This window comes from Peromyscus leucopus, chromosome 8a (assembly GCF_004664715.2).
Source record: "Peromyscus leucopus breed LL Stock chromosome 8a, UCI_PerLeu_2.1, whole genome shotgun sequence".
NCBI lineage: Eukaryota > Metazoa > Chordata > Mammalia > Rodentia > Cricetidae > Peromyscus > Peromyscus leucopus.
The window spans coordinates 43,459,506-43,478,991 of NC_051085.1; the positions used below are offsets into that span (position 1 = coordinate 43,459,506).

At 44.7% G+C, this 19,486-nt stretch overlaps 1 protein-coding gene across 1 annotated transcript in view; it reads right to left on the reverse strand.

Moving 5' to 3' along the window:
* Positions 1–19,486, reverse strand: part of LOC119086849 (nesprin-1-like) — a 191,335-nt gene that overhangs the window by 143,351 nt on the left and 28,498 nt on the right. The window contains 4 exon segments of the mRNA XM_037200369.1: positions 961–1,134; positions 2,231–2,437; positions 13,030–13,191; positions 13,382–13,549. Coding sequence (XP_037056264.1) covers positions 961–1,134; positions 2,231–2,437; positions 13,030–13,191; positions 13,382–13,549 — 711 coding nt within the window.

The window sequence follows — 19,486 nt, forward strand, 5'->3', positions numbered from 1 at the left end:
TACTCGTAATCCCAGCTCTGGAGTTGGAGGGAGGCAGGAATGCCTTGCACCTCAGGCCAATCTACTCTACCTTTTTGAGAATCTGCTTTAAGAAAGACAAAGATAAACGGGGTATGTTAGCTCATTCCTGTGATGCTATTATATAGAAGGCTGATACAGGAGGATTACCATGAGTCTAAGGCCAGACTGTTTTACACAATGTATTTATTCCAGGTCAGCAGGGCTACAAAGTAAGGCTCAAAGAAATATAAAAGAAAAAAAGCTTTGCTATCAAGTACTGGGGTTAAAGAATTAGAAATTTAAGCCACTATGCTGAAATTTTCTTCAAAAGTATATTTTATTTTTTACCATTTTTAATGATGGGAATGTGTATATGTGCACATGAGTGCAGACCCCCATGGAGGCTAGTGGCATTGGAGCCCCTGCAGCTGGAGTTACAGGCAGGGAGTCCCTGATATGGATGCTGGGAACTTAACATGGGTCTTCTGGAATGGTAGCAACCACTCTTAACTACTTGAACCATTTCTTCAGTTTCTGATTTTTTTCCGAAGACAATGGTTTTCAAGAACCAATTCCAGGTTTAAGTTTTATTTATGCTTTAGTGATGCATTGCTTTTTTGATCCTATAAATATATAAAGTCTCTAGCTTGTGGAAACTCATTTATCTACACCAGAATCTTATTAGTGTGTTTTCTGCATTTTTAAAATTCTCCGTCATGATATAGGCTCATTTCCTTCAAAAGCGGTTGGTTCTCAACCTCCCTAATGCTGTGACCCTTTAATACAGTTCCTCATGTTGTGGTGACCCTCAACCATAAAAGTATCTCGTTGCTACTTCACAACTGTAATTTTATTACTGTTATGAATCGTGATATCTGATATGCAGGATATGCAATGTACGACCCCCAAAGGGGTCATGACCCACAGGCTGAGAACCACTGTTCTAGAGGATCTTTGTACCTGGCAGTCCACCAGCTGGGCGTCCATGTCCATGGGCTCCTGGGGTGTACCAAGTGCGACATCCAAGGTGGCCTTCGTGTTCAGCAGCCAGTGGTCCAGCTCATCCGCCTCACAGCGGTACCTCTGCAGAGCCTGCTCCTGTCTCTGCTCTTCCAGCTGATCATTTAGCTTCTCCTGAGGAATGAAGAAGAAGATAACTTGGAGGGAGCATTGGGCAGTGAGAACTTGAAGATGGCATGCAACAGAGCACCAGTCCCAAGCCCTGGCCTCACCCACAAACACATGGGAAACAAAACAAACGCCCAGAGTCAGGCCACATCTTGGAAGTCTAAATCGGATTTCTCTGTCTCTACATTAGTATGTGAAAATCCCCCCATGCCCGTCTGCCAGTGAAAAGAAGTTGATTTTTAACATATATATATTATTGTTGCCAAAATCTGCCTACCAAATAAAATTTAAATCAAGTAACATTGGCAACAGAAGTACAAAGGTATTTTCATGAGCTAATGTGCTTGGACTGGGTGACAGTGCATAGGCAGGACTATGCTTCGCAGTATTAGTTCTATTCCTCATCACAGGCTCTTATCCAGTCACAGCAAATCATCACTCAGATCTGTAATTCCTGTCCATGGGGCTCTAGTCCACCAGGTGCCAGCCTTCTGCATTCTCAGTGTCTCCCACCCAGAGCACATTCGTAGATCCACCCTGACTGTGCTGTGTGCTCCAGACCCTGATGCAAACATAATACCAGCTTCTTGGGCCTGGGAAATAATGAGACACTTTCACTTGAATATCTATTCAACACTCAAAACAGTCCAACTGTGGATGCAACTGAGGTGTTCAACAGCAGAGAATGGGTAAGGAAAACGTTGTGTGGAGTGCATGAGCATGTGTGTGTGTGTGTATGTGTGTGTTTGTGTACACAATGGAATTTCTTACAGCCATAAAGAATATAATGGCATCATTAACAAGAAAGTTGACATGACCAAAGGAAAAAACATGAAGTGAATTACACCTATTGTGGAAAGACAAATATTGCATGATTTCTCTCACATGTGGTTTCCATACTTTACACAAATATGTGTGTGTGTGTGTGTGTGAGTATGTGTAAAAGCTTTAAAAAATAGATATCAAAAAAGAGAACAGAAACAAAACCCAGTTAAAACAAAAACAGACCCATGTAGTTCACATCAGAGCCAGAACTATTGCTAACAGACACTAAAGCTTGATTCAGATGCAGGAGCTGAGGCACCTCCAGGGCCCGAGCTACCTCCAAAAGCTGCCTCTTGCCAGCCGCCTTCATCCTGATGGTGGACATCCGTTCCGCCAGGACAGTGAGCGTGGACTGCAGGGCCAGCTGCTCCGCTGGGTCCGACTCCTGAGACTCGGCCACCAGCTCCTCTGCAAGAGACGCCTGCAGTCCATTGATCTCATCTTGGAGCATCTGCACCTCATCCATCAGGGCCTGTGGGGAAGACTGTGGAATCACACTCTTGACTGAGGACTCCCGGGCTCTGCCGTTGTACACCCCCTGAGATCAGACTCACTCGGATGTCACGGAATGGGCCAGCCAGCAGGACCATTACTAGTTTAACTTTCAAAATGACACTGTAGAGCTGAAGGCTGGGACAGCTGTGATTTGAACGCTGGGGATGTTAGGAGCTTAAGTCACACTGAACAAACTAATGAGCATTTCTGGTTCTCAACAGGCTCATTCGTAACAGGGGGTCCACACTCATTCTTCCTTCTGTACCTAATTCTAAAATGGGAAGTTTCTCGGAGCTGACTTCCAGGCCACTGGACCTCTCCAGAGTCCTTTCCCAAGGTTTCAAATGCTTGCTAATGCCGGCCACCTCCATGGCATGCCCCCACCCAGCCTCTTGCGTTCAACTTGTGCAGTTCAATGGCAGCCCCATCACAGCATGTATCTTTAAACAATGGCAGAATGCTCTACTTCCTGAACAGGCTCCTCCACTGGCTCACAAAACACCAGATTAAAAACCCAAATTGGAGCAGTCACCAGGTTGAAGTTCCCTGTCACCAGCTATAAAGCAAAGCTTCTGTCAGCATTCCAGCTGAGAGATAGCAATCAATCCCCAAGCTGCCTGGTTTCAGCACACAAGATAACCAAGCTCTCTATGCCTTAATCCTTCAGCAAGAGGAGTAATTAAAAGGACTACTCAATGTCACCTTCTCTATTCTGCCTCCCAGCCCTGCCCTTAAAAGGCAAAGAACTTTGAATTGACCACCTCATTATCTGTTCCTTAATTCTGGTCGGCTTTGTTTTTGAGATAAAGTATGGCTCTAGTGCCCTGGATGCGCTAAAACTCAGCACGTGGGCCAGGCTGGCCTGGAACTCTCAGATACTTCCTCCCTAGCATTGGGATGAAAGGTGTGTAACACCACACCCAACCCTGGCTTTGTTCTTGTTTTTGAGTCAGGGATTCTTATAGTCCAGGCTGCTCTGAAACTCTCTTTACAGCTGAGGAGGACTTGAACTCTGGTCTCCCCACCTCCATTTTCTCCGTGCTGAGATCGCAGGCACACACTAACACTGCCCTGTTTATTTGGTGCTGGGGTTGGACCCAGGGCCTTGGGCATGCTGAGCAGTCAGCCAATGCCAGTCATCTGTCTATATTCCAGTCTTAGGTCAGTCATTTACCTAATCTATATCCATCTATCTATCTACTATTTGTTCTTTTCCGAGATTGGGGTCTTCAGAGGGCACTTCCTAGTCAGAAATTGAACAGCATGTTATAAAATGGTAGGAAAGGCGACCATGGCCCAGTGAAGTAACACAGATGATTCTAACAGCTTTGCCGGCACTAGTCCACATCTCTTCCACAGACATCACAGTAAGCGCAGTACCTCCTCAGAGTGTACTGTCAATGACGTTTAAAGACAAAATAACAAGAAAAAAAAAATCACCTCTCTTCCCCAATACCGTGACCCGTCCAACTGAATTTTAACTGATGGTTGTAATGGGTAGCCATTCCAGCTTTGGTCTGGAAGTTCCAGTCCCCATTGAGACTTCGGTAACTGTCACGCCTACAAAGTGGGGCCAAGAGAGGACCCTGAAGACCCGAGATCCGGATGTGCCGCCCTCTCTTGTTGCCTGGACCCTGGATGCTAGAGGTAGACGGAGGAGAGTTCTCCAGAGATCACCGCCGGACCGCACTACGTCTTTCCCAGATCCTGCAACCTACCTATCCCTTCATTTATAAGTTACGCCACTAAATAAATCTCCCTTTTAACTACATGGAGTGGCCTTAATAATTTCATCAATAGATTGTTACATCGACAGTATTACATAGACCTAGACAGGAAGTATGTGTGTGTGGGGAGTGGTCCCCTGGTCCTTCACAAACTGAACACCTCCATGCTGCCACCAGCCTGATCAGGAAATAATGCCTTTCCAGAACTTGACAAGGCCCTTTTGACTTCCCTGTGGTTACCTCCAGGCACCCCAGCCACACTGTTGACATGTAAACATGTCTGTCCTCAGCCTGCCACTTCTGTGAATAGGCTGTTCTGTGTGTGGACTGAGCTTTAAGCTTGCTCCTTGGAGAGAGCTGCTCACTCTCAGCGTTGTTTAATATCTCACTGCCAACCGTTCTGTGAATCGTTTTAGTCTGAAGCTTTCTCCTGGGTTCCTAGCAGAAGCCCATGGAGTTTTATTTTGCAATTTCCTGTTGACACTTAAGAGCAAAGCCTCCTCTGTGGTTGCCTGCTACATCTCTGCTTGATCTCCACCGGACTCTTTCCTTATCCACATGCCTTACTCAAACACTGGGTGCCGGCTGCCTCTTTCTTTTGGGTCTGTAGATTACACATGTCTGCTCTTACTTATGGGGACTGTCTGCTCCTCTGGTGTTTTCTTTACGGGTGCCTTTTGATGCTCAGAAAGTGTTTTCTTTTACTGTTGTTTCATCTGTTTTGTTGAGGCAGGGCTCCAGTGTGTAGGCAGCCCTAGCTGTCTTGGAATTCACTGCATGTAGACCACAAAGACCTCAGCTTGCTTTGAACTCAAGGAGCTCCACCCGCCTTTGCTGGGATTAAAGGTGTGGGCCACCACCACATCTGACTAAAATGGAAGTTCTTAATTTGATTGCAGAACAATTATTTGTCCTAAATAGTTCATTACAGATTTTGGTGTTTTTTGTTTTGGGGTTTTTTTGTTTTTGTTTTGCTTTTGTTTGTTTATTTGCTTTTTTTTTTTGAGAAAACTTTGCCTACTGTCATGATTGTGGTATGTCGTCTTCAAAAACGTTGAATGAAGAATGTAGTAGCTCAGTGGCAGAACTCAGGCTTGATGTGTCTGAATCATGCCAATCAAAACAAACAAACAAAAGAATTCTCCTGGAGCATAATTAATGGAAAGGTATTATTTTCAAAATGTCTAGAGAGGTTTATAATGAGAGAGAAACATGGAGCAAGCGTTAAGAAATTTTACAGCACTCTGGCATCGTCATGACATCAAAGAGAATTTTAGAAACTATTTGTATACGATGGATCAGAAATTAAGAAAAACCTCTTCACTGCAGGTAGTTAGGCTAGCATCATCTTAAGAGGCTTTTTTGTTTGTTTTGTTTTTATTTGTTTTAACTTCATTCTGAGGTCTACTATAGTCCAGCTTAATTTATCATACTATTTTGTTTCCAGTGTAGGTACAAATCAAGGTTTCCCCTCCTTCTTCTCTCCCCTCCCCTCTCCCTTCCTTTCTCCCTTTCCTTCTCTCTCTAAATAGTTTTGCAGTATCTATGAACTTTGCCACAAACCAAATGTCTCTAAGGTGGTACTGTTCCCAGAAGTTCAGTGCTATGCAAAGGACACTTTCCATTCTTAGTGTGGGAGCCCATTTTCGGGTTCCTTGTGGCTTTACCCAGCAGGTCTGCATAGAGGATGATTAGGACCACGGGCCTGAGTGCAGGTGTCTGAGATGGTCTGCACTTGGCTGTGCTGGGGGGAAGGTCTTTTGCTCCACCCCCTTGGCGTCTCTATAAATACCCTGGGGCAGAGATAGGGCCATTGGAAAAGGTTCCAGGCCCTCTCGAGGCTATCCTTTATTTTCTGTTTATCTCTGCAATAAATCCTTCTATCTAATGTTTCCTGCTGCTCACACTCAAGAAAATTCTGGGGAGCTGTGGGTTTGGTGGGTAAACGCCCCACATCTTAGAACTTTGTAAGTCTAAGTCACCAGTACTCAACCTTTGGGTTGTGACCCCTTTTGGGAGGTCACACATCTGATATCCTGCATGTCAGATATTTACATTATGATTCATAACAGTAGCAAATGTACAGTTATGAAGTAGCAATAAAACTAATTTTCTGGTTGGGGGATTACCACCACACAAGGAACTGTATTGAAGGGTCTCAGTGTTAGGAAGTTTGAGAAGGCTCTAAGTGGTAGGACATACTCTTCGACTTTAACCACCTTCTCCCGGCCTTGAGGGAACTGTTTGTTTGTTTGTTTGTTTGCTTGGAAACATAGACCAGGCTTCGATTTGTTATATAAGAGGAGTCCTTGAACCTCTGATTCTCCTGCTTCTGTCCCCCAAATTCTGGGGTTACATGCCCTGGCCACCACACCCCACTACTATTTCTGTCCTTTGGAGATATGATTTTCTTATATTTGCAATATATTCTATCAATCCATATAAAACATACTACTGCAGTATTTGAGTTTAAGATTTACTCTCCATATATAGCCCAGAGTATCGTTGAATGTGCAATCCTCTGCCTCACCTGGCCACCATGCCCAGCCTTGGGGGTGATGGATTTTGAATTGAGATTGCATTGAACTTATAGACTGATTCTCTTTATTGTTCATTTAAAGTATTTTCATGCATTATATTGTGATCATTTATTGGAGGCCCAATTGTTAAAAAAAAAAAACCCTCCGTATTATTTGTTCTGACTGTATAGCCTCCTCTGTAATTAGACTGGCCTCATTATGTCTCCTCTTCTTCATGCAGTTCTGAACCATGCTCATCCTCCCCCTCACTCCCCGCCACCTTCCCACGGATGTACACACAATTCCTTCTACCCACGCCTGCCATTACTCCAGCTCTCAGGCTCGCTCTCCCCCACATACCGGCCTGATGTCACGGAATCTATTCCCCGCTAGCTCCCTTTCTCATAGAGATCACAATAATAGTTCTGTTTTCCTATTGCAGGCTGGGAGTTCCCACCAGTTACCCCAGGCTTTCAAGTCATGGATTCATGAAAAGCCAGTCTTTCGCCTGTTGGTCTAGGGGGTGTCCAGCGCATGCAAGTGAATTGATTCTGACTCATCATAGAGTTGAGAGAGAAAACACAACTCCTCACTAAATCTCGGTGGACTTGGCTGATCAGGGGTGTAGCGAAAAGTCACTGGCTTCACTCCCTTCCTCTCTGAACACTCTTCAGTGAGGATCCGGGTGGTTTGGCTCCTTGCGACCGTCAGTTCTGCAGTGTTAAGGCAGTTCTCTTTTCCAACTGCTGGCTCCAGCACCCAAGCTCAGTAACGGGGCCAGGCCTTATTTGGAGTGATGGAAACATTTTTAGAAACAGATAGAGGTGTTTGTTGTATGGAATGACTGTATGTCAATGAGTTGTATGTTTTAATTCATTTTGCTGTGTGAATTTCATGTATCTATATAAAATCCATCTGGTGGGCAAAGACACCTTCAGCCTCATAATTCTGAGAAGAGTTCATGGCCAGCAGCTGGCCCACAGTGCCTGATGCAAATGAGGAGATGGACATGGAATCTTCTTTGGGTTGCTGGCTTGTAATGATAGAGAGGGCATGTGAGTGACAGGCACACAATTAGACAAGAGGCTAGAGATAACTGGAAGTTAGGAAAGAGGTCTGAGAGAGAGTGTGTGTGGGGGGGGGAGGATTCGATTGGCACACATGTCAAATATATATGTGTGTATAAATATATGTATATATAATAATTATAGAAAGTCACACTGGATCCCATTAAGATGCCCATGCACTAATATTTTAATATAAGATAAATACATGGAGATTCACTAAATGCTCAATTCCTTTAATAGTAGGGCCACATGTAACTCATGTTTATTCAATATCAAAAGGAAATGTTTATTCTGACTATCTCTCAGAGCACAGTTCTTTCCACAATCTATTTGTTATAACAAAATAGCCTCAGAACTCTTCCCAAAGCCTGTCCTGAGCCGAGTGTGGCAAAGATGCCCAATGCTCCCAAACATCAGATGTCCTAAAAAGTCAAATCCTGACCACGTGGGTGAAACATTGAAATGCACATCACCAGCTTATGGCTAGCACTGGGCCCTGCACTCATCACATCAGACAGATTCCAGCTGGAAAGAAGCCTGATGCTCCAGCCAAGCTGATACATTGAGACAAGCGTCTGAGTAGTGGTTCTCAACCTTCCTCATGCTGTGACCCCTGAATACCTCATGTTATGGTGACCCCCCAACCATTCTGTTGCTACGTCATAGCTGTAATTTTGCTACTGTTATGAATTGTAATGTAAATACCTGATATACAGGAGATCTGATAGATGACCCCTGTGGGGGTCTTGACCCACAGGTTGAGAACCATTTCTCTGTAGTCTCCTAGTAAGAATTAGGTTAACAAGAAATAATCCTAATGGAGGGCTGGGAAGTAAGTAACAATTGAAGCACCTCTACCAATTCTTTTGAAGTATAAAAACCACAGTGGACTTTTCCACCACTGTTCAGTTGGGATTTAGAAATAGAAATTCTATAATGAAAGACCGTTCCAGACGCCAAGAACAGATTTAGATAGTGTGTCGGCATTAGCTTTTCACGTGGGCAGCTCTGTCCCAGAATTTGTAGAACTTAGGCACCGACATTGAAAGGGAACAAAGACAGCTGGGAAGGGAAATCTAGACTTATGGGTGTGTGCAGAACTGTACTGAATTAAACATTCTGACTCCTCCCCCTCCATTAGACCATTAACGAGCTACCTAAGCCTCCATGTCTGGCTTCCTTACATCACTGAATCAGCTATGTCTCCTCACTGTGTGATAGGAGGCCCTGTCCTTGGTAACAGCAAAGGACAGAAAGTCATGTGGTGGCCTCAATTGCAAGAGAAGTTATGTGATGCCTTTTTGATTCATAATTCTTAGCAATAATGCACAATTTTAGGTGCTCAGATGTCAGAGAATTAGTAACGGTGAAGTGCTCAGTCCTAAATAGTTCTAAATGAGACAGCTACATCTCTGTCTCCTCTATACACACACACACACACACACACACACACACACACACACACACACACTTCAAGGAATAGTGCAGAACACAAGGCAGAAAGGAAACAAAGGAGCCAGAGGTTAGAAAGTCTTGTTAGGAAGCAGTGTCTGCTGGACACATCAGCGTGGTCAGCACTCATGAACTCACAAGACCAAGCCAGTCAAAACTCCAGCACAGATCGGGGACCCTCCCATGGCTGAGAAGCTTTGGCAGCTGAAGGCTTCTGGGGTAGGGATAGTCTGTTCTTTTTACAGAAGTGGCCCCTGTTAAATTGTCCACGCTCCAGTGGGTGGCCTTACGTTCACACGTGGACAGCACTGACCAAACTCAGTAGGCTATGCAAACAGGGCGTGATGTTGAGAGGGGACATGGGAGAAGGGTCTGGGAGGAGTTTGAGGCTGAGTGTGAGTAGGTATGATCAAAATGCATTAAACACATGTATGGAACTCTCAAAGGATGAATAATAAAAATATACCTAAAATGACAATGTTCAATTTTGAGTTTTCTCCATGAAATCCTTGGACAACAATTTTGCTTCATGTGCTGGCTAGCTTTATGTCAATTTGACACACAAACTAGAGGCATCTGAGAGGAGGGAACCCTCACTGAGAAATGCCTCCATAAGATCCAGCTGTGAGGCATTTTCTTATTAGTTAGCGATGTGGGAGGGCCCAGCTCATTGTGAGTGGCTCTATCCCTAGGCTGCTGGTCCTGGGTTCTATAAGAAAGTAGGTTGAGCAAGCCATAGGAAGGAAACAAGCCAGGAAGCAGAACTCCTCCAGGGTCTTTGCATCAGCTCCTGCCTCCAGGTGCCTGCCCTGTGTGAGTTCCTATCCTGATTTCCTTCAATGATGAACAGGGCTGTGGAAGTGTAAGCTGAATAAACACCCTTTCTTCCCAACTTGCTTTTTGGTCATGGTGTTTTGTCATAGCAATAGAAACCCTAACTATTTATGACTCTTCATGTGTACTATACATTTTCATACTAATAATGATGGATAGGGAAGTGGTGGTGCTGCTTGGAGCTAACATACATGTTCTGTTAGGAAGTCTACGGTATGGGCCACCATGACCCTGTTTTCTTGAACTGCATCACTCTTGAGAGGGCCAGTGAAGGGTGTTGGGGGAGCTGTGGTCAGTTACCTAGAGTACAGGGATGATAAACTTCCAACAGAGAAAAAGATAACCTAAAAGTAGACAGAATAAAACTATTTAGAACTTCTCCCAGATCACTGGTCCTCAATAATATGCATGATTCTCAACCTATCCTGATACAGCCCTTAGATAACTCATTCTATATTATCTTTGGGCACTTACAAGAAGCAGACATTTACAGGACAGCCATAAAAGCTGGCCTGCAGAACTGTATTCAAAAGAAGAGAAGCTCTACTTCCTCCAAGTACTGTGACGCCCAAATTTGGAGACAATGGGGAGAAGGGACTGGACCCTGAAGAACAAGGAGTTCTCGGGTGGGGTGACATCAGCAGTGAGAAATGACTGTGACCCTGAGGTCCCTCTAGACAGGACAGGGAGGTTTGGAGGGTAGCAACAGTTTAGTGAGGAAATGGGTGGAGGTCAGAGGAAAACAACATTGCAATAGTCACCTGAGTGCCTGGGAGTCCTCATGATTGTTATGATCGACTTAAACAAAGTGTAGTTTTAAGTTTATGCCTTTATGGTCATTTTCCCAAGCCTGGCAGATTGTGGAAACTCTAGGGTATCTGAAAAGTTGTTTATCAAAAGAAGGTCTAAGTTAGATCTGTCCCATGCATTTAATCTCTACCCCCAAGAAGTTACAAGTTTCAAAAGCCTGAAACCACTATTTCTCAATACACCATCTTTAGATGAAATGTCTGCAGTTTGCTCTTGTACTGAAAGGCCATATACTGCAAAAGAAAGCACTTGGATTTGGCAGCACATGTGAGCAACCCATGAAGTCCAAGGTTATAGCGGATTCCAAAGGAAGTGTGTGTGTGTGTGTGTCCTAGAGATCACACTCAGACACTCAGAGCCTGGGGCACACTGGGCGAGTGTCCTACATGTGAGTTATAGGCCCAGCCCTAGAGCCTTGTCTCTGAAACTGATGAATTGCACTGTCTCTGATAGACACACCTATCATACTACACTTTTACGTCTCCTATTAAAATTAACGTTTTGTTCTCATTTGAAGATTTATACTTATTGTCTATTTATTTACGCATGTGTTTCTGCATGAGTGTATGCCACATGTGTGTGGGTGTCTGAGGAGGCCGGAAGGGGTCACCTCACCCACAGAAGCAGGAGCTCAGTCATGAGTCTCTCAGAGGAGTCCTGGGAACCAAACTCAGGTTCACTGGAAGAGCAGGAAGTGCTCTTCACTACTGAGCCACCTCTCCAGCTCCTGTTCTGCTTTGTGATGGGAGCCCCCTAAGCGGACCCAGTTGCCCTGGACTGCACTTTCACTTCCTGAGTGATAGAATTATTGGTGTGGGCCACACACCTGGCTTTTACAGTTCTTTTACATGTGATTTTTTTGTATGTGTATGACTGTTTTGCCTGCATGTTACATATATGCACTACTTGTATGTCTGGTTCCCGCAGAGGTCAGAAGAACACGTCCGATCCCCTGATTCTAGAGTTACCCATGACTGTGAACTACCTACCATATGTATGCTAGGAACTGAACCTGGACTATAGACAAAAGCAACAGGAGCCACCATACCCGGCCTATAGCTCAGTTAACCTCTAAAGACACCTTTCTTTCTCTTTGCTTTTTGGAGCGTTGTTATGTGCTCCTGGGTCCTGGGTAGGGAGGGTTAGGCAGCAGCACATTCCTATGTCACACTGACTCAGCACACAGATGAGCACTGGTCTGCATGCCCTCAGGCCCCAGTTTTACCACATACATGTCATTAAAGTACTGACCCAGGAGTCCTGTTGGGAACTCCAGAGCGCGGCTCTCCTTGTCAGTGCCTCCATCCCATGTATGTATCTTAGCACAGCTTTTAGCTGATGCATTCCTAACCACGTCTTTCTAAATTAGAAGAATGGAATCAGCTCTTTTTTTCCACATAGAACTGACACTAACTTACATAAGGTTTTAAAAATGACTGGAGTCAGAACAACACAGGATGAAAACGTAGGACTCTTTCTCACTTGTGGGAGACCGGCTCCCACATTTATTTACCTGAGGGACACTCTTGAGGAATGAGGGATAAGAGACTTAGTTAGAAAAAGAGAGAAGAGAAACAGATAGAAACGGAGAATAGCCCGGGTGGGCCTGGATCCTTATCCACTGGCCCAGAACTTTATGCCAAAGGTCTATTTATAACAATGCCAAAGGGAGGGGCAAAGGACCTCCCCCTTGCTAGATACAACCAAGTGTAGACCCTTGCAAACACCTGGTACCCAGGCCTGTGAGCCAATCATAATCTTAATGCCGTGCTGCTGGGTACAGCCACTAGGACGCCTAGACGGGCTCCACCACTCACTGAAGCCTGAGGCTCATTCCCAGAAGAGGCCGACTGGGGACATAGTTCATTCTTACACCAATGGCCTAGGGAAAGCAATCTGGCAACTGTAAAGAAACGCACCTTGTATCAGAAAAGTCTCAAAGCAAAGCCAAAGCATGTCATTTTTAAACATTAGAATCCAGGTCTGCTTTTCTCTCTTTCCTTCTTAGATCCCACCCTGGAGGAGTGGCGGCAACTCCCACCTTGGGGGATCTTGCTCACTCCAACAAGAACTACCACCCTGCTCTCCACCACAGGAGCCTGACAGGCCAACTACAGAGCACACTGATTCCATCAGGCAGGAAGCTGAAGTCATCGAGGCGGCTATTTTTACCTGATGCTCAGCCATCTGGCTTTCTGGACTCCGGCCGGGCTGGAGGCTCTCGCTCAACTTCGTCTCCATGGCCTCCATTTTGGTCGAGACCGACTGGAGAGAGTCTTGGTACTTCTGCTGGCGTTCCAAGGCTTCGTAGAGGGTCCGCTGCTTTTCGCTGATCTGAACAAGAAAGGGGATCTTACCAACGGCTTCCCACTTCTTATCTCGCAGGTTGTGACATTTCTTTCCTCACCGCCTTCTTTACCCAAGGGCTTCTGACTGCGCCCTTGATATGTGTGTAACTCCGCACGTATTTCATAAGGCAATACCTAAGTCTGGGGGAGCTCGACCTATCACTTTAAAGGCTTACCACATTCTTTAAGGTTTCCCAGGAACGTTGTAAGTCACCCAGCTTGGCAGTCGCCGAGGGCTCCAGTCCTGGCTCATACAACTCTTGGGATGCAGCGGCGCTGGGGGGGATCCTGGCGGCATCCGTCTGCAGCCTCTCCGCAGACAGGGCTTGGTAGTACGCAATGTCCTGGGTGGAGAGCACAGTGTGGGAGTGGGAAAGGAAGGCAAGCTCGGTGTGCCTGGAGAACTATTCTTCATGCAGTGGAAAGGCCCGAGGTTCACATTCGCTGTCCGGTGCTACAATTCGGTAGGTTAGGACGTTCTTGCAGCAAGAATTTAAAAAGTTAACAGTGTATTGCAATTGCTTTAATGTTGTCATCACTATGAAAAGAAACCAAGCATAGCAACACTTCAAATTGCCAAAATGCCTTATGTTTTACTTGGTAAAGTGGTAATGCAAACTATTCGAGAAGAACTTCTATTTAATAGGTTTACTTCTACTTAACCAGTAAACCTCTAATTAACCGGCACACCTTTATTTAACCAGTACATCTCTAGTTAACCAGCACACCTTTAATTGACCAATACATCTCTAACCACCATACCTCTATTTAACCAGTGCACCTCTAACCAGTACACCCAAATAACCAATATGCCTCTAGCTAACCAGTACACCTCTACTTAACTATTACATCTCTAGTTAATTAGGCACCGTCATTTAGCTAGTACACTCCTAATTAACTACTATATCTGTATTGAACCAGTATAGAAAAAAGATGAGATCTACCTGCTCTAGTTCCTAAAATATAGTTCAAACGTTGATTAATGTTCTGAGTAATGGTTGAAAGGATTTGTTTCAAAGATTAAATCTAGGTAGAGACAGGAAGAGTGGGCTATCTCCAGCTACATAGCAAGCTTGAAGCTAGCCTGGGCTATATGAGACAGTCTCAAAAAAATCTATAGACATTAATTTTGAAAATGAGGCTAGATTCTTTATTCACAAAAATAGGTATTTTAAATATTAAGTGGTAGGAAATACAGAAAACAAAAATTTAAAAAGACCTGTCCACTTATTCCCTGGAAGTACGTGAGAAATCAGCCAAGTTAATGTTGAAAACTCAAGATTTTGACTTTTTAAATTTCTTGTGTTTTATATATATGTTGTATTTCTTTTTTATGACATAGTTTATTATATCGAGACACAATTGTGCTTTGTTTTTTCAATAGTGTGTGTGTTGCGTGTGGCATGTGTACATGTGTGTGTTGGCCTGTGTGCATTTGTATGTGGAGGTCAGAGGTTGGTCTGGGTGTCTTCCTTGATCAGCCTTCACTTTATTTTTTCAAAACAGAGTCTGCCACTGAACCTACTGATTCACATAGGCTGCCTGGCCATTGAGTGCCAGGGATCCACATCTCTGCCTCCCCTGTGCCAGGATGACAGGTGTGCAGGACCATGCCTGGCTTTAACACCGATGCTGAGGACCCAGACTCTCGGGAGGCACTTCACAGACTGCCCCTTTCCCCGGGCCCCTGTGTGTCCAGTGGCTTCGTTGTGCACTTCTCTGAGTCTTACACTGGGAGTCGTGTTTGTGTTCTGTCAGCTGCTATCTTAAAGGCTCCCTGCTTTTGCAGCTGTACTGTTGAAGGTAATTACAGCAGTTTAAAACACTGAGCCTCGCTGATAACCACAATTGAGAAAATCTGTGAAGAAAGGTTGCAGCCACCTGGGAAAACATAATAGCGGGAAGCAGTCTGGTGTCGGGGATGTGGGGGTGGGGGTAGGTGGAGGGGGTGGCCTGTCTCAGGCCAGAAGAAGAATAAGGCAGTAGAATTGGATCAGATTTGGGGTGGGACACTTGAGCCTCTAGCTGGATTTTCCTCCCGAGCCCTGTAATTGGAACAAGTTACATCGATTCTGTGTATCGCTCAACGCTGAGTGAGAATGTTACCTTCTCCTGGTCTTGTTATTGTGGCTGAAGCTTCCAGCTAAGTCCCTGACACTTATTGATAACACGGCAACATGGGTGCTGGTCCCTCCTCTTTCCTTTCCCTGACACTATCTTGATCAATCCAAATTTACCCACCAGAGTGCATTTGTTGCAGGTGCATGTCTGCACATAAAATGCACACACGACACTCTACACAAAACACATAGAAAACACATACATATACAATTCATGCACACATTACACATGTACATAGTACACACATACAGTGCATGCTTTATAGCCAGCTCCACTTCTTGTTTGCACTGATTCCTGAATCCAGATGTGATGTGGCCATCCTGCTCATGCCCGTGCCTTGCCCATCTGCCACTCTATCTTCCCCTCTATGATGGACCAGATCCCTTTGGAACACTGAGCCGAAATAATCCATCTCTCCCCGAGCCGCTTTGTTGGTGTTTTTGTTTTTGTTTTTGTTTTTTTTTTTGGTTTTTTTTCGAGACAGGGTTTCTCTGTGTAGCTTTGCGCCTTTCTTGGAGCTCACTTGGTAGCCCAGGCTGGCCTCGAACTCACAGAGATCCGCCTGGCTCTGCCTCCCGAGTGCTGGGATTAAAGGCATGCGCCACCACGCCCGGCCCTGGTGCTTTTTAACATAGCAAAAAGAAGGTAACACACACACACACACACACACACACACACACTTCTACTGTGTTCACTGGTCTAGAATGATCTGCTCTAAACAAGTTCTGTACATAGCTGCTAGTTAAATTCCTCCCGTGGTTCACTTCTGTCCTCTGGATAAAGTCCTGACTCATTCACGTGGCATAAATTCATCATGTGGTCCTTCACGGTGTGGCTCCCATACCCCTCCCAATCTTGAGTTTTTCCAGTGGTACTGAAACCCCTTTGCAGTTGCCGTGATGGCTCGTGTGTTCTCTCTGCTTCCACCGTTTCCTGCATGGGGTCCCTTCTGCCTGAGAAAGCTTCACCTCCTGCTCTCCTGGCATCCTCCACATACCTCACCATGCCGCCTTCCCTTACAGCCAATGGGGCAGGGTCTGACACAGACCTGAAATCACCCGGCTTGGCTGCAGCCTCTGTGGTCTCCCATGCCTCTGCTTCCCCTTCTCAGGCCTCTTGCTACCCTCTAGCCCAGCGGTTCTCAACCTTCCTAATGCTGTGTCTCTTTAAAATAGTTCTTCATGTGGTGATTCCCCCATACCATAAAATTATTTTTATTGCTACTTCGTAACTGTAATTTTGCTACTGTTATGAATGGTAATAACTGCGTTTTCCAATGGTCTTAGGTGACCCCGTGAAAGGGTCATTTGATTACCAGAGGGGTCACAACCCACAGGTTGAGAACTGCTACTCTAGCCCTATCATCTTCCACTCCTCACAGACTGGTGAGCTCCTTAATAACTGTCCTAATGCCCGAGGCCTTTCATTCTGAGCATGTTCTTCCTGTGCGTTCAGCAAATAGCAGGCGGGGGCTGGGCATAGCGAATCTCGTTCCTAAATTTACTTTATGGGAATGGGAAGTAGTCACCCTTATCTTCGCCCCTGGTCTCACTCTCAGTACTTTCAGTGACCCACAGTCAACCACGGTCCTGAAATTATAAGTGGAAAACTCCCTAATGAGCACTTCATAAAAACTGTAAGTTTTACCAGGGTATGCTGATATAAGTGTTCTCTCTTATTGCTGGTGTTGGTAATCTCTCTCTTTCCCGAATTTGAAAACTAATTTCATAGTTCCATCTATGGAATGATGAACAGGAAGGAGTCTTGGAATGTAGGGTAAGGTGGGACTACTGAACTGATACTGCCACCAAGATGGAAAATCAAAGCCTGGCTGTAAATATGCTAAAAATTCTGAGTTACATAGCCCATCATAAATGAGGAAGGACCCAAAGGGCTAGAATACAATTTGTTACCAAAAACCATGTTTTTTTGTTTTTTGGCTCTATGTGTATATGGCTCATGCCTACCAACACATGACAGCTGGTTTCTTAGGAGTTGAAAGTCCTTCATCTTTTGTATATGAGCATTTGGGTCTGTTGCAGGAGGATTACTAGAAATCAATAAGCAAATTACTAAGTAGCTCTTGTAAATAACTGCTACCATCAATACTTGGTATAGTAAGGAATCACCATTAAAAATATGAGTCTCCGTGGCTCATGTGTCTAAGGTTAAGATGCCCAAGGAAATAAATTTGGCTATCATTCAATCCACATTTTTCTAGTCTTCAAAGTAGTGGTAACTAAACATCTCATTTAATGTTGGCGATTTTGTGTTAACATGAATTTCCATTTATTCATGAGGAGTTGAGGAACTTCCCAGGGTCAGTCAGCTTGGACACTGAAGGGCTAGGATCTCCTGGAGCTCCTAATCTAGAGGCCTAAAGGCCTGGCGATATTTGTCTCAGCTCTTCCATGGAATCCAAGCCATGGCTTGAGTCTATGGGGATGAGGGCCACAGCAAATTCGGAGGACGCCTCCGTGTTCCTCCTCTCTCGCAGTCAGCAGAGGGAACACACTGACTGTGAGGGGGAAATCTGTTTGTTATGTAACAGAGATCTACTTACAGAAAGAGCAAGCACAGAGCCTCTCCACGGATGGGATGTTATGAAGCAGTTATATCCGGCTCTCCCTTGAACAGCTGCGTACATTCTGTACAGCGCTGGTAGTCTGAAGAGTGGAGCTGAAGGGCACACTCCAGAAGCTCCTGGAGTTCCAAAACCAGCTCCGAAATCTAGTACAGCGCTGCCCAAGCTGTCGTAGTTTCTAATTGTGTTGATTTATACAGTACAAGAGGAACACGTGGCCAGGTGATGGGATTTGTGGGTTGATTTGATTGAACAATGCTATGGGGTCCTCCAACTCAAGCTGTCTGCGTTAGCCCAAAGAAGGTCACGTCTACCAACAAGAGTGTTAGTAGAACATACTGCCCTATCTGGATGTGTTGCCTACCAATGTGATTTAATTGACACTGCCTTGTTGACGGTGACATTGACATTAAACAAGGAGACTTGTTAAAAAAAAACTAAGCCACAGGAAGTTTCACTTAGCTCCATTTAAGATGTCCTTATGCACTATGATTGACGCCAGTTAATAACAACAAAAATGTGGATGTGTTTTGTCATGACAAACTAGACATAACTCACATGTGCATTGAGAGTGTATTCCTAGATGTAGCACAGACGCAGACAACATTACAAAAGTCATACACTTCCATTAGCATACCGTCTCAAGATCAATATTAACTGTTCTACCTGAAAATGTTAAGAATATTACATAATCTTTCAGTACACTACCAGCTGACTATAGCCCATTTCCTCTGATTCTGATGACATCTGTAACCACAGGAAATAACGTATCATCAAAGGATGAGTAATTTATATTTTGAATTCAGAACTTGGGAAACGCTGCCAAAATCTCCCAGGGAGCTCTGAACTTCTTTTTTCTTGTTCTTGTTAATTTCCTCTTAGGACGCGCGTCATTATTTCTTGCTGACCTTTCTGTCTGAGTGTAAGGCAGAAGCTCTTTTGCTCAGCATGCTCAGAGGTGTGTTTGTTTGGATTGGATTTGTTAGTTTTGAGACTTTTTTCACTCTGGAACCCAAGCTGGAGGCAGACTCACAATGTAGCCTAGGTTGGCTTTGAACTCATGGCAATCTTAACTCAGCCTCTAAGTGCTAGGACGACAGAGATGAGCCACCACACCCAGCTAAGAATGTATCCGAGGAATGGATGAAATGAAATAAGAACGTCTAGAGCCGGGCGGTGGTGGCACACATCTTTAATCCCAGCACTCGGGAGGCAGAGGCAGGCAGATCTCTGATTCAAGGCTAGCCTGGTCTACAGAGCAGTTCCAGGACAGCCAAGTCTACACAGAGAAACCCTGTCAAACAAAACAAAAACAAGAAAACTTCTCTAGAACGGTATCAATTTCTACCAACAGATTCTTATATTATCTAAGAGGTATCATCGATGTTATCCCCCTTTGTTATTTGAATAGTTGTTTGGCTTTAACGTAAAAGCGATGTGGTGGAGTCATAGTGCAGCTGCCAGGACGCTTGCTCTAATTACTGCGTCCTCATAATGTTGTCTCAGCTCTCCAGCAGTTACATAACTTCCTAGCAACATCATTAAAATACAACCTTTTTTTTTTTTTTTGGCTAGA